General features: G+C 41.7%; 1 protein-coding gene across 3 annotated transcripts in view; it reads right to left on the minus strand.

Annotated features, from left to right (window-relative positions):
* Positions 1-13,171, minus strand: part of LOC126175822 (condensin complex subunit 2) — a 203,144-nt gene that overhangs the window by 162,372 nt on the left and 27,601 nt on the right. For all 3 annotated transcript variants that reach the window (XM_049922817.1, XM_049922815.1, XM_049922816.1), the window contains exon 2: positions 9,147-9,314. In XM_049922817.1, coding sequence (XP_049778774.1) covers positions 9,147-9,314 — 168 coding nt within the window. The remainder of the gene's footprint in view (positions 1-9,146; positions 9,315-13,171) is intronic.

Raw genomic sequence — 13,171 nt, forward strand, 5'->3', positions numbered from 1 at the left:
TTGGCAATAACATTCCATAGTTAGCGATACCATTCAACATTTGGCAACAACTACCAAAACAAATCAATAACACAAAGTGTTCAGTTCCTAGTGCTGTGAAATCTGAAAACAAAATTTGTAATAGCAGCTATAAGAAGCAGGGCAGCAACAACAAAGGAACAAAGACACAACATGTAGATTAACATCCATCAAAGTAGAACTTTAAATTATTACTGCATCAGAGAAAAGCAAAATGAGCCAGAACTGTTTATAACCTATACCTACAACATCCTAAATGTAAACTAATTAGTGTAAGCAGAAATATTTACATATTCCAGGCCACTGAAGATGCCTTGCAAAGAATAAAGGTAAAACACATATGGTGTAAAAATAGTGTTTCATTCAGTTGTACGAGGCATGTTTTTTAAGTAAGGTCCGTTTTGTTGTAGACACTAGTAGTTCACGCACATACCACAACGAGCACATGCGTCGTGTACCAGCATGCCTTGGGAACAACTGTGCTCAGTTTCAGCTCTGTAGCTAACCTGTACGGTTCTGTTCTGTGCTTTCAAAATGTTTAAGACTATCAATTCGCCCGCCGCGTGTGAGGTTTGCTAAGTGATATGGTTTTCGTCAGCAAGGGACCTGTCTGCAGCAGAAATTCATCGGCAGATTTGCGAAGTGTATGGTGATACTGTTATGAGTGAAAGCAAAGTGCGTAAGTGAGTACGAGAATTCAAAGATGGTCGTGACAACATCCATGATGAGGAACACTCTGGTTGCCCTGCTTTGATTACAGATGATTTGGTGGCTTCAATTGAAGCGAGGATTCGTGAGAACAGGTGCTTGACGATAACAGGTCTCTCAAAAGAATTTCCTGAAGTTCCAAGATCAGTGCTTTACAACATTGTTTCTGAACACCTAAAGTTTAGGAAACTGTGCTCCTGTTGGGTCCCGAAACTCCTAACAGAGGACCACAAAAACCAAAGATTTGAGTGTGCGATGAAGTCCTTGACTCGTTATCATGAAGAAGCTGACGGCTGGTCCCAAAATAAAAGCAGGATGTGGCAAAGTGGATTGCGGCAGCTTGCTGGGAAAGTCAGCTGCTTACAATACAAAATTAAGTATTATTAAATGTGTTCACCAGAAAACTAGAATACGTTAAATTGGTTCACAAAATATAATTTCATAATGAATTTCTGTCACTATGAACAGTGGTCCATTGCTTCATGACTACGCCAATTACTTCATCAAATGAATCAGCTGGTTTTACCTCAGAGCAATTCCTATGCCTGCCTGGCCCTCATATACTTCTATGCCTTACTTCATCGACTCAATGCATCTAATTTTGCACTGTTCTGCTCTGAATACTAAATACCTTAAATTTATCAACAACATTCCAAAGCCTTTCACCATTTGCATTACAAAGTACCTTACTTTTCAGATTCCATTTCTGTTTTATCTTTCAGAGGTCGAGGAGGACTCATTTGCTCTACCTGGTAAAACACAACTAATAATTTTGTTAGCCTGGTCTCCCAGAGAATTGAAATACATACGGATGTTGGTGTTGAAGGATATGCATAAGAGAATAATAATGAAAAGCTGCATATCTTAATTGACTACTCTTTATGAACAGTTCAAATATTGGCAGTATTTCCATGATAAAAGAGGGATGAAGCAAAAACTAGGTAACATCACATGAACAAACTGCCAACATTATCTTTGGCTTGCATTACACAAGTCATACTGTCTGTTTCACTACTAAAAGGCAGCAAGCTGTTCGATCCTTTCTCTTTTCATTCAATACGATAATCAATTTCAATAGAGGATAATGACGAGGCAGGATCTAAAAATAATAGATCTGAAGAGTCAATATGATGGCAGTGACCCTTCTTGTCTTAATTACACAGATTCAGGACAAGTGATGTGGGATTCGGCACAAAAATGGGGCTTGGAATGCAGCAGGGACACTGACATTCGTGAGAATGGAGTCTGGTCAGGCTGCAGCTAGGCAAAAGTGTGTTGGCCAGGTGAAAGTTGCGTTGTCCGACAGTCCCCCAGGAGACAGCAGCTTTTATTTAGTTCTACAGCACATTCCCACTCTGGCTGGGCAAGCAGAGCTGTGGGGTGAGAGAAACACTTATATCAGTAGGAGGCAGGCATTTTGTCATATTTGAGTAGTGCGTTCAGCAGATAAGAATCTCCAGCTTTCCAAAAAACATGAAGAGGCCGCAGAGTTAGAGCTAGCCACGGACACAGTTCTTAACTTTCTCAGAACCTGCAAAGTGATGCTAACTGCTGGACGCCAAACAATACTAATTAGTAAAAATACTTGTAACATCAGGAGACCAGGTCACATAGGGTAAGTTTTTTGAGAAGAGACGAGGTTATGGAAGTCACTGGAGTTTTTATGTGAGACACTCTCTTGGCAGGATCTCTGCAGAAAAAGCAATTGCTCCATTTGCAGAGAGAGGGTTTGTAAAATCATTGGTGGTCAGGTTGTCTTGGCGAGAAGAAAATAGCAGGCTGCTCATTTATGATAGACAAGAGAAGACTTCAATGGGAATCTTGTTGCTGAACACATCTCTGCAGGCAGCAGTTGCCACTGTAGTAGCCATTTTGGCACCCAATGTTCCTGTCTACAGAAGCCCAATCGTAGCATCGCACTTCAAAGAGCCACAGATGGACCCAACGTCTGTTGATCTTTCAGTTGTAATTTACACAGTGCACAATAATAGCATCACCGATATGTTTGGAAAAGCCCTGACCAGAATTCATTTTGAGAATTGCAATTATTTGGAGCTCTTGGTACATATTATATTTTAACTTTGTTTAGTGCCAGACAGTCATATGCATCTCCATATTTGGGTTTATACACTCATTCATATTGTGTTTTTATTAACAACTTAGCTGGTTGGACAGGGGGGGGGGGGGTGGACGAACAAACAGCGAGGTCATCAGTCCCATGACCTAAGATGGTAGAAATCAAGGGAGGAATGACACAAAGAGCACAGTCCAGTTAAGGGGAAGGGACAATGGGCACACAAAGAGGGAAAAGGGATGTCAGGGCAGCAGAAAGATGAAAGAACAGGAGTGGGGTAAGTGAAAATGAGGATAGCAGGGACACCTTAGAAACGCTACGCATGGTGGGGCACCAGCGCCACCACTGACCCACCCAGACACCCACACCACACAATTATCATGATACAATGGGGACAACACCAGAGGAAGAAGACATAAGAAAAGAGGAAACAAAACTGCACAACACACCACACAAAACAGTGGGAAAAGGTGGGGAGAACCTGGCTGGTGTGGAGGCAAGGTCAAGGTCTCCATAACCAATGTCTACGCTAACTGAGGGACTCAAATTCCAGACGAAAATGCAAGGACTTAAGCCTGAGAGGACAATTCACATTCATGAAGAAAACCAAGGACGAACATAACCATGCACAGGTCATCCACTAACAGCCGTAACAAGGGAGATGGGAAGGCATAATTACTGCAAAGGACCAAAAGGTGGGGACAGTCCAGCAAAATATGAATCACCATGAGGGAAGTCTCACAACTGCAAAGGAAGACAGCTCACTGTGAGATTAAAAACCATACATCAACCTAGTTTGGCAAATATGAAGATGGCAGAGGATAGTAGATTCCTGTCAGGAGAGGCAGAGGGAAGAATACCACGTGGTGGGAGTTTCCTGGATAGCAACAAAGTTTATTAGGCAGGGGGGCAGCTCCCAAAAGTCAGAAAGTCAGCCCAAGATTGAGCAAAAAGGAATTTCATGTAAAGCTGTAAATCTGCCCCTGGAGGGCACACAATAACTGATCAGAGATCATCCATGCTGAAAGCTACTCTGCTAAGGAGATAGAAGGTCCAAGATTCGAGGAACCAATTGAGCCAACAAGCCACCATCCATTCTAGTAACTTGCACGAGACATTGGTCAGGCTGACTGCCTGGTAACTATCAAGGAATGAGAGATCCTTGCCAGACTTAAGGGCAGGAACCACAATATTGTCTCTTCATTGAGAGGGAAAAATATTTTGCAGCCAAATACGGTTAAACACCTGGACGAGATACTGTCATTGTGGAGGACTGAGGTGCTGAAGCGATTTGTTATGGATGGAATCAGGGCCAGGAGTTGAATTGTGGGAACGGGAGAGGGCCAGAAGAAGCTCCCATTCAGTGAAAGGTTCGTTGTAGGATTCTGCCTGTTGACAAGGGGAGGGAGGGAGGTGTTGCTGAAGGAGGGCAGTTAGGGCTGCAAATGTAGGTGGCCAGTCAGGAGGGAGATAGAGATTGCAAACCGTGACCACAGAGTTCAAGTGGACCCGGACACCAACTGCTTACAATGTGGTACGAAGTGGGATCCATATACTAACAATACATATACGAACCAATGGAAGCCACAAAGGACCAACCTGGTTCCAACACAGAGCACGGAACACGTGAAGGATCAATGAGGGAGCATCAGTAAAATGAGATTCCTGGAGAACAAAACAAGATGCCAAGTAAAAGGCAGTAAGGGATTGTAGCTCTGGGAGGTGATGGCAGTATCCATGACAGTTCCATTGAATAAGCACAGAGTGGGTATCCAAATAGGTAGTGAATAGGCTGGAGCCAAACATGGCACTGGGTCATCATCCAGCAGAATGCAGGGGCTCCCCTAATGGAGTGGGTCCATTGTACACTGGGATGACATGTGCCCGAAATGTGAGCACCAAAAACACTTCTTGGGTGGCAGGACATACGGCTTCACATCACACTGATAACATATAAGCTTGAGAGTATCTTCCTCAAAAGCGAGAATAAAGACAGCAGTACCAGTGCAATTGTCCTTACAACTTTTCTGCACAAGCCAAACAAAACGAACACCCCATCATTCTTCATCAGTTTGAAGGATGAGGTTCCTACGAGAAATGATCCCCTGAATCATATTCGAAGACTCGTAATGTGTAATGGACACCATGACATCCTCAAGATGACCACAAGCATGAAGGGCTGCAGACGAGCAGCAGAAGTAGTTTTAATCAAAAGTGAACCCAACCACATCCTGCCGAGACACTTTACTTTGCCAAACAAGTCTTTGATATTTTCCACAAAAAATAACAGCTTTGTGGCAGTGAATGTTTCCCCGTCCATCCCAGTACAGACCAGGTAGCGGGGAAAGTGTTTCACCCCAAGCTGGTGAGCCTGACCCTCCTCCCAGTGGGTAGACAGGGAAAGGATGCAGGGTCATAAGAAGCAGCATTCAATGATCTGTTACCAGCCGAAGAAACAGCTGCAGAAGAGCTGCCAGATTTTTGGAGCTTGATACAGTTCATACGCAAAGCATTCACCCTGATACCACCCACTCTGATCAGGGGCTCTCCACAACAGCACCAGTCCGCCGCTTGTGGTCTCGCGGTAGCGTTCTCGCTTCCCGAGCACGGGGTCCCGGGTTCGATTCCCGGCGGGGTCAGGGATTTTCACCTGCCTCGAGATGACTGGGTGTTTGTGTTGTCCTCATCATTTCATCATCATCCGGGAAAGTGGCGAAATTGGACTGAGTAAAGATTGGGCAATTGTACGGGCGCTGATAACCACGCAGTTGAGCGCCCCACAAACCAAACATCATCACATCATCACAACAGCACCACCCAGCCACAGCAAGGGCTGTCTGGTGCAGTGGCTGCTGCCAGGAGTTCCGATGCTCAGGAATGACAAGCAACCACTCCTAGGCATACATGGACAGGCAACAGCTCAGGTATCAGAAGTGTGATCCCTGTATTGTCATAGAGCTCAATAAGAAGGGTACATAACAGCCTCATCACACAGATTGGCTAAAGTGCTGGTGATCTAGTGGGTTGGAGGGGGACTATAGCTGGGAAGGAAGAGAGGAAGGAAGGTGAGAGAGGAATCCACCTTGCAGCTCCTAGGGAGGGAGCTCTTCCCCAAATGACTCACACTACAGAGAGAAAATTTAGAAGTGAAGGTCAAACCCCTAAGGGGGACCAAAAATGCCAAAAAGAATGGATGAAAAAGATAGGCAAGGCAAACCAAACTGCAAGGAATACAGAAAACCTGGTGGATAGCCAGGTTGGCATAAGTAAGAACTTTGGCACCGGGGAAGGAAGAGGATGGGGAGGGAGGGGCAAGGGGGAAGAAATGCAGCCTGCAAAGGAAGAATGGGCTGCAATACCTCAGGTCCCTGTGAGCACCACGCACGAGCTTGTGAAAGAATTGTATGCCCCCAAAGGGTGTTAATGTCTTCAATATTTACATTTTAATATTAGGCAGGGCAGTTCCCCCTTTAGAAACCCCAGCCAGGGCCTTAACATTTCATTGTGTTTATTAACCCATTTGCCTACAGTAATTTAGCTTCGCCTTAAGGGAGTGTGCCTGTCCATAATTAATTTTTTGATTCAGATTTTGATATTCAACACACATGGGGTTTTGCACCGTGTCTCCTCCTATGCATAAAATACAGGGGAACCTTGCATAGCAAGCATAATTTGTTCCAGAACCTTACTCATAGGGCAAAACACTTGTTAAGAAAACCAATTTATCCAACATAAATTAATGTAAAACACAATAACGTGTTCCATGTAGAAAAAGTACTAAAAGTTTTATCTTATTCATACCATTTATTCAAAGAAAATTATACATACAGAATTATGTATTTTATTATTCACAATACATAACTTTTTTTTTTTTTTTTTACTGGGAAGTTATCAACAGTCATTTTTTTTCTGCCGATGGTTCAGCACTTTGTGAAAATGTGACACAGCATTATCATCAAATAAATTTGTAGTGCATGTAGGCACTGCTTTACTGAGATGATGATTTTCAGTGTATGATGCAACTAATTCCCATGCTTTCAGCATTTCTCTTATTGGGCCAGAAGATTGCTGCTTTGCTGTTACCACCTCCTCTGCCTCCTCCTCCTCCTCCTCTGGAGAACTTCTCTCCACAACTTCCTGCTATGAAACACACTGCAACTGCATAAGTTGGTCATTTCTTGGCTGTGATCTACCACAATCTCATCAATATCACTATTATCCACTTCTAGTCCCATGCACTTAGCCAAAGACAATCTCGTTGATTTCAGGCTCCACAAGTACTGACACAAATTCCTCAGAGTCACATTCGACAGCACACTCTGGCCAAAGCTGCTTCCACGCAAAAGTGAGAGTTGTCTTGGTAACCTCTTCCTATGCCTTTTCCATCATCTCGATGCAGGCAATGATGTTGACGTATTTCCAAAACTCTCAGAGTGAAATTGATAGCTTCAGTCAAATCAAAGCAATGGTCGACGTGTGCTTTATTGTAGAGCTTCTTAATGTCAGAAATAATCTGCTGGTCCATATGCCATAATAACAGAGCAGTGCTGGAATGCAGAAATTGGATCTTGATTAACTGAAATTCTTTGAAGAGGTGGTCTTGTAGGCCTGGAGAATAGGCAGGGGCATTGCCCATAACAAGCAAGACATGGAGTGAAAAGTTCATCTTAAGCAAATATTTTTTTTCACTGAAGGACCAAACAGTTCATTGATCCAATCATAAAAAAGATTGCCATTGGATCTCCATATCACATTTAGCCTGCTCTTCTAAACTTTACACTTCTTGAAGGCTTTGGGAGTTTCTGAATAGTAAACAAGCAGTGGTTAAATTTTCAAATCATCACTTGCATTGGCACACAATAGCAGTGTGAGAGGGCCTCTCATAGGCTTTTGACTGAGCAATGCATTCTCCTCTGGTGTTACAAATGTACACTTCAGCATCTTTTTCCATAATAGACCTGTCTCGTCACAATTAAAAACCTGTTGTGGCAGATAACCCTCAGAATCTACGGGCATCTTAAAGTTTTCTGCTGCCTTTGACTGCTTCACCATGCCTCACAACACTGAGGATGCTGGTTCTTCTCTTAAACTTCTTCTACTACCCACAGCTTCCCTTAAACAGTTCCTTAGCCGTTGATGATCCTGGTGTCTTCTTAACAAGGTTGGTGAAAATCATTCTTGCCTTCTCACAAATAATGTTCTCGTCAATAGTGTCACCTTGCAATTGCTTTTCTTTTATCCATACAAGGAGTAACTTTCTGACATCATCCAGAATACAAAACCATTGTTTAGATATACTTTTGTCACTCCCTTTGAAGCATCTATCTCCTTAATCTTGTCCTCGTTCTTGATGATAGGGCAAATAGTTGATGCAGGCCAAGGGTATGTGTGTGCTAGACCAGCAACTCTCACACCAAATTCATGTGTTTCATTTCTAAGGTCATATTCTTGCAGCTTTATTTTTGAGGACATTCTACGAAGGTTATTAAAATTTGCGCACAAAAAAGCACTGTGTGAACATAAGTCTAGAAAAATGTGTGATCACAAGCTGTACTAAGATGGTAGCAGAAAGAACACTAAACCCAGACTGCAGCACATACTAAGGACATTGTTCATATGCCACTACTGACAATGAAAGGTGTTCATAGTGGTGAAAGTTTCCCCTGCTGCATGCGAACGACTACTGACGCTGCGCTAAATTGTCATCACTCATGCAAAACATCGCTCATTGAGCAAGTAATTTTTTTTTACAATTTGTTTTGCTCGTTATGCGAATTGCACATTGTAGGAAGTGCTTGTTAAGCAAGGTTCCACTGTATAGGATCTCAATTTTGCAAGATATTCGATTTTGTTTGCAATATTTCACAACATCACTATGCGAAACTGCAACTGGCAGGCTGTTTCCTGGCAACACATTAAATTTAATCTTGTTTTATAACATATTTGTTCTAAATGAAAAGGACATATTCAGTCACAGATGACAACTCAGTCATACAGCTCATAGTTCAAATCAAATACTACACAGCTACTACAACGGAAAATATCACCTAAAACAAATCCAATAGGAACTAATTCGCTTTAAGTTTTACTTTGTTAACAGAGTATACTTATTCAACACAAAATTATTTCAATCTGTATTTGAAAACAACATAAAAAGAAGAAAGTAATGAATGCAACAGACATCACAACTAGCACTAAGAAAAGAGTTGTTAAAACAATTATGGCCTGTAACAAGTACCACAAATATCTAAATGGCTACTGCACATGTTATTTGTCAATAACACGTGCAGTAGCTACTTAGATATTTTGTGTTATTAAAGTTCCCAGCAATCCTCTCATAACATACATTTTCTGCAGACAACTTCAAACAGTTTGTGTAATGTGCAAATATTTCAGGAACAGACAGAGAAATGTCCTTTGCACTGTTTCTTCTGTTTGGTGACAAAATAAGAGATTCCCTTCTGCGTAGTTCACTTTGTCTCTTGCGTTCTTGGATTTCAGCAACATCATCATTCTGAAAACAAAACCAAATGGCAAGATTAGAGTTGTTAAATAAAAGTAAAGAAATTTAATAGCCAAATACGTCCCAGTGACATTTGAAAGATAAACAAACTCATTTTGAAGTATGGTGATGGAAATTTTAATGTGCTCGAGTTGTGTTTCTGCATTATCATAAAGTATGGTGGTGAAAACTCTGTAAATGATTAACTCTACGTAATTCTCCACTCAGTGTCGACTCCTGGAGTTCAGGGCAGGACTGTCACTCATTAACTGACCCGTAAATGTTTTTTTTTTCCCCCTAGAAAGTGCAGTTTTTTGAAGCTATGTTCAAATAACATTCATCTGCCATTCAATCTTCGATTGTGGAAGTGTCAAACCACTATTGTATCATCATTTTATAAATGCAAGAACATTCATAGCTACACCTAAAATTGAATGAGACCACATTTTTCAAACAAATATGTTTTCTGAAATGTCCTCTCAGTGTGGTTTTCTAAGAATATATCTCATTTTAAAGCTCAATTCACACATTTCAAGTAAGCCACCGAGTAAGACATACTGAACAGCACCAAGGCAGTTACAAATGGCAACTTCTAAGTTAAATGCAATATTTCACTTAGTTTCAAATTACAAATGGCAAATTCTAAGTTAAATCCAATGTTTCACTTAGTTTCAAGTGGAGAAAGAAGGCAGCGGCCACAGGAACATATCCATATCATATTCTGAGGCACATACAGTAATTAAGGACATCAACATTAAATGACAGCAATCCGTGAAATTTCTAGTTGTTGCTGAGGTCTTCAGATTGGTTTGATGCAGCTCTTCACAAAATTCTATCTCATTCAAGTCTCTTCATCACTGTGCAACTACTTTAACCTAAAGTCACTTGACCCTTTTTTGCTATAGTCATGCCTTCATGCCCTGGTCTCCCTCTACAATTTTTCATCCCATCCCCCTCTCTCCAACACACTTGCCTCCATTACCAAATTAACTATTCTCTGATATCTCATGAAGTGTTCTGTCAACCTGTTCCTTCTGTTACTGAAGTTGTACCGCACAGCACTTTTCTCTTCAATTAAGTGGAGTACCTCTTTATCAGTTACTTGATCTAACTATCTAAACTTTCGCGTTTTCTGAACAAGGCTACACTCCAGATTAACACATACAGGACAGACTTCCTTACAAAAAAATTATATTACATGTTTCCAGGAACATTTTTCTTGCTATTGCACTTCTCCTTTTTATATCCTCTTTACTTCTGCCATTTACAGGTTACCAAATAGTAAAACTCATCTACTACTTATAGTGATTCATCATGTCCTATTGTACATCATCTGCTTATAGTGTTTCAACATCTAAATAAAGCTCATAAAGAGTGCTGGGAACAGAAAACAGAGAGACTGGGTTTTAAGAAGTCAAGTAGAGTGGCATCAAGCCTCTTAAGAAAACTAGGAGGAAGTCGACCCCACCTACAAAGGTCCTGAAGTCACACCAGACCAGACTGCAAACAGAATAACTTCCCTCTTCGCAGCACTCTCATATAAGCCACATACAATAATGGTTAAGACAGGGTTTAGTAAACTTTATGGAGATTTCACCTTAGACAATACCAATGCAGCACACACACAAATAAAATTATAAAAAGGGTAAAGCTTCAGGATTTGATGGGATACATCCAGAGTTCCTCATCAACTGCAGAAATAATACTCTTAAATTGCTCGCAAACTTTTTCATCAATATAAAGCTATCGGGTAAAAGCCTTCAAAGAAACAAAAACCATACTATACTGAAGCCTTGTAAACCAAGAAATAAAGCTGTTGGCTATCAACCAATCGCCTTCCTGGGTTGCTGCTGCAAGCTTTTAGAAAGTCATACTTAACAAATCAGTCCAAAGATCCATTAAGTTGCTCCCATCAAATATAAGTTACTCCCATCGAATACACACGATTAAGGCCTAATAGAATCTGAACAAACCAAGAACTTACCTTAACTACTCACATAAAAGCTGGGTTCCAACAATGACTTAAAACATCAGTGGTTTTTTCTGATCTTGCAGCTGCCTATGACACAGTACAGAAACAAGGACTCCTACACAAACTCGCAAATGTTATATAATACCAAACTATAATGAGGCTCACAAACAACATGTTATCTCAGAGATGCTTCCAAGTGGTCCTCAGCAGTTTATTACATAAACAAAAGAAACTTAAGAATGGTCTTCCCCAGGGTTCAGTTTTGGCAACAGTTCTATTCAACTTATATACATCTGGTCTTCCTGAAACACAATTGAGGGAGTTCATTCATGGGGACGATTTGGCTTTGGCCACTCAACAGAGAAGTCTTGAAGCAGTGAAAAGCTACTCTCTGCAGATCTAAGTTTAATGGGTGAATATTTCAAAAAGTAAAGATTAGCACCACATCCAATAACAATAGAATGGCCAAGTCCTCCACGACCATGCCCTCCCAAAGTACCTAGGAGTAAGTCTTGACAAAACCTTGTCATGCAAAACACACACAGAAAACACTGCAGCAAAGCCGAGGTAGTACAATATCACCATATAGAAACTGAGTGGTACCTTATGTAGTGCAAAAGCTACAATACTAAGACATTCTTCCTTAGGATTTGTCTACTTTACTGCCGAATACTGTGCTCTAGTGTGACTTAAAAGCTCATATGTGTGAAAAATCGATGTTGAGTTAAATGCAGCAATGAGGACAATGCATCAGATCATCTCCTCTCCACTGGTTATCACCTTCAAGCTGCACTGTGCCACCAGATCTTCAAAGACAGAATGCACTTCTCAAGGAGTACGAAAAATAATTAAAATTCCTCAGCTCCCAATCCATTCAGATGTGCCTGCACTTAGAATGAGCAGATTATAATACAGTCAGTTACCTACCATACTAGCACATCATTGCACATTGGTTGGTTGTTGGAGTTAAAGGGACCAAATTGCGAGGTCATCAGTCCCTTTGTCCTATACTTATTGAACTATGAATAATCCTCAGAGGAAGGATACAAAAGGCAAGTCCTGAGAAGCCCAATTGTAATCAAGATACAATAATACAGAGAGAAAGTCAAGGAGAAGTAGGAGGGAAGTGAGACGGTGTAACGTGGGTGAGCCGCTCTGCCCAGAATGAGCTGTGCACCATCTGCAACCCCCCACCACCATCTCACTGTCTGTTACCCAAAGAAAACGAGCAGCACAGACAAGAAGATAATATTTTAGGAATGACAAAACATTAAAACTGGCAAACATAAAAGAATAAGAAGAATAAAAAGGTGGGAAGGGTGGGGGCCAGGCCGGACTGGCAACCAATTACTGCTGAGGGTCCTGTAAGCCAGAGCAGGTGAGAAGTGCCCCTTCAACCCCTCAGGTGGTCAATGAGGCCAAAGAGACAAGTAGTAACCACCTTCAACAGTGAAATGTAAAACCAGGTCAGCCACTTTGGCATCATCTACTAACACCAGAGGTAGCGTGTCACAAAGTTTAAGATATTGCCGCAAAGTGGCCAAATTCGAACAGTCTAGCAGGATGTGGCCACCATCAGGCGGGACCACATTAGCATTAAGGTGGATTTTCACCTCGGAGAATATGGCCATTGGTCAGCCAAGTGTACCCAGTGCATAATTGACAAAGGACAGTGGATTCCCAGCAAAAAGCGGGAAGGGGAGACATGGTCATGGTCTCCTTTATTGCCTCAGTTTGGAGAGTCCGGGGCAGACCATTCTGAGTTCCAGACCTCCAACAATTGATGGCACAGAGTTAACTGAAGGTCCAGTTCTGACCCCACTCTTTCCAAAACCAGCATCCTGGCAGCCAACTTTGCGAACCGGTCAGCATGGTGATTTCCTAAGATCCCCACATA

The sequence above is a fragment of the Schistocerca cancellata genome, chromosome 3 (assembly GCF_023864275.1).
Source record: "Schistocerca cancellata isolate TAMUIC-IGC-003103 chromosome 3, iqSchCanc2.1, whole genome shotgun sequence".
NCBI classification, from domain to species: Eukaryota; Metazoa; Arthropoda; class Insecta; order Orthoptera; family Acrididae; genus Schistocerca; species Schistocerca cancellata.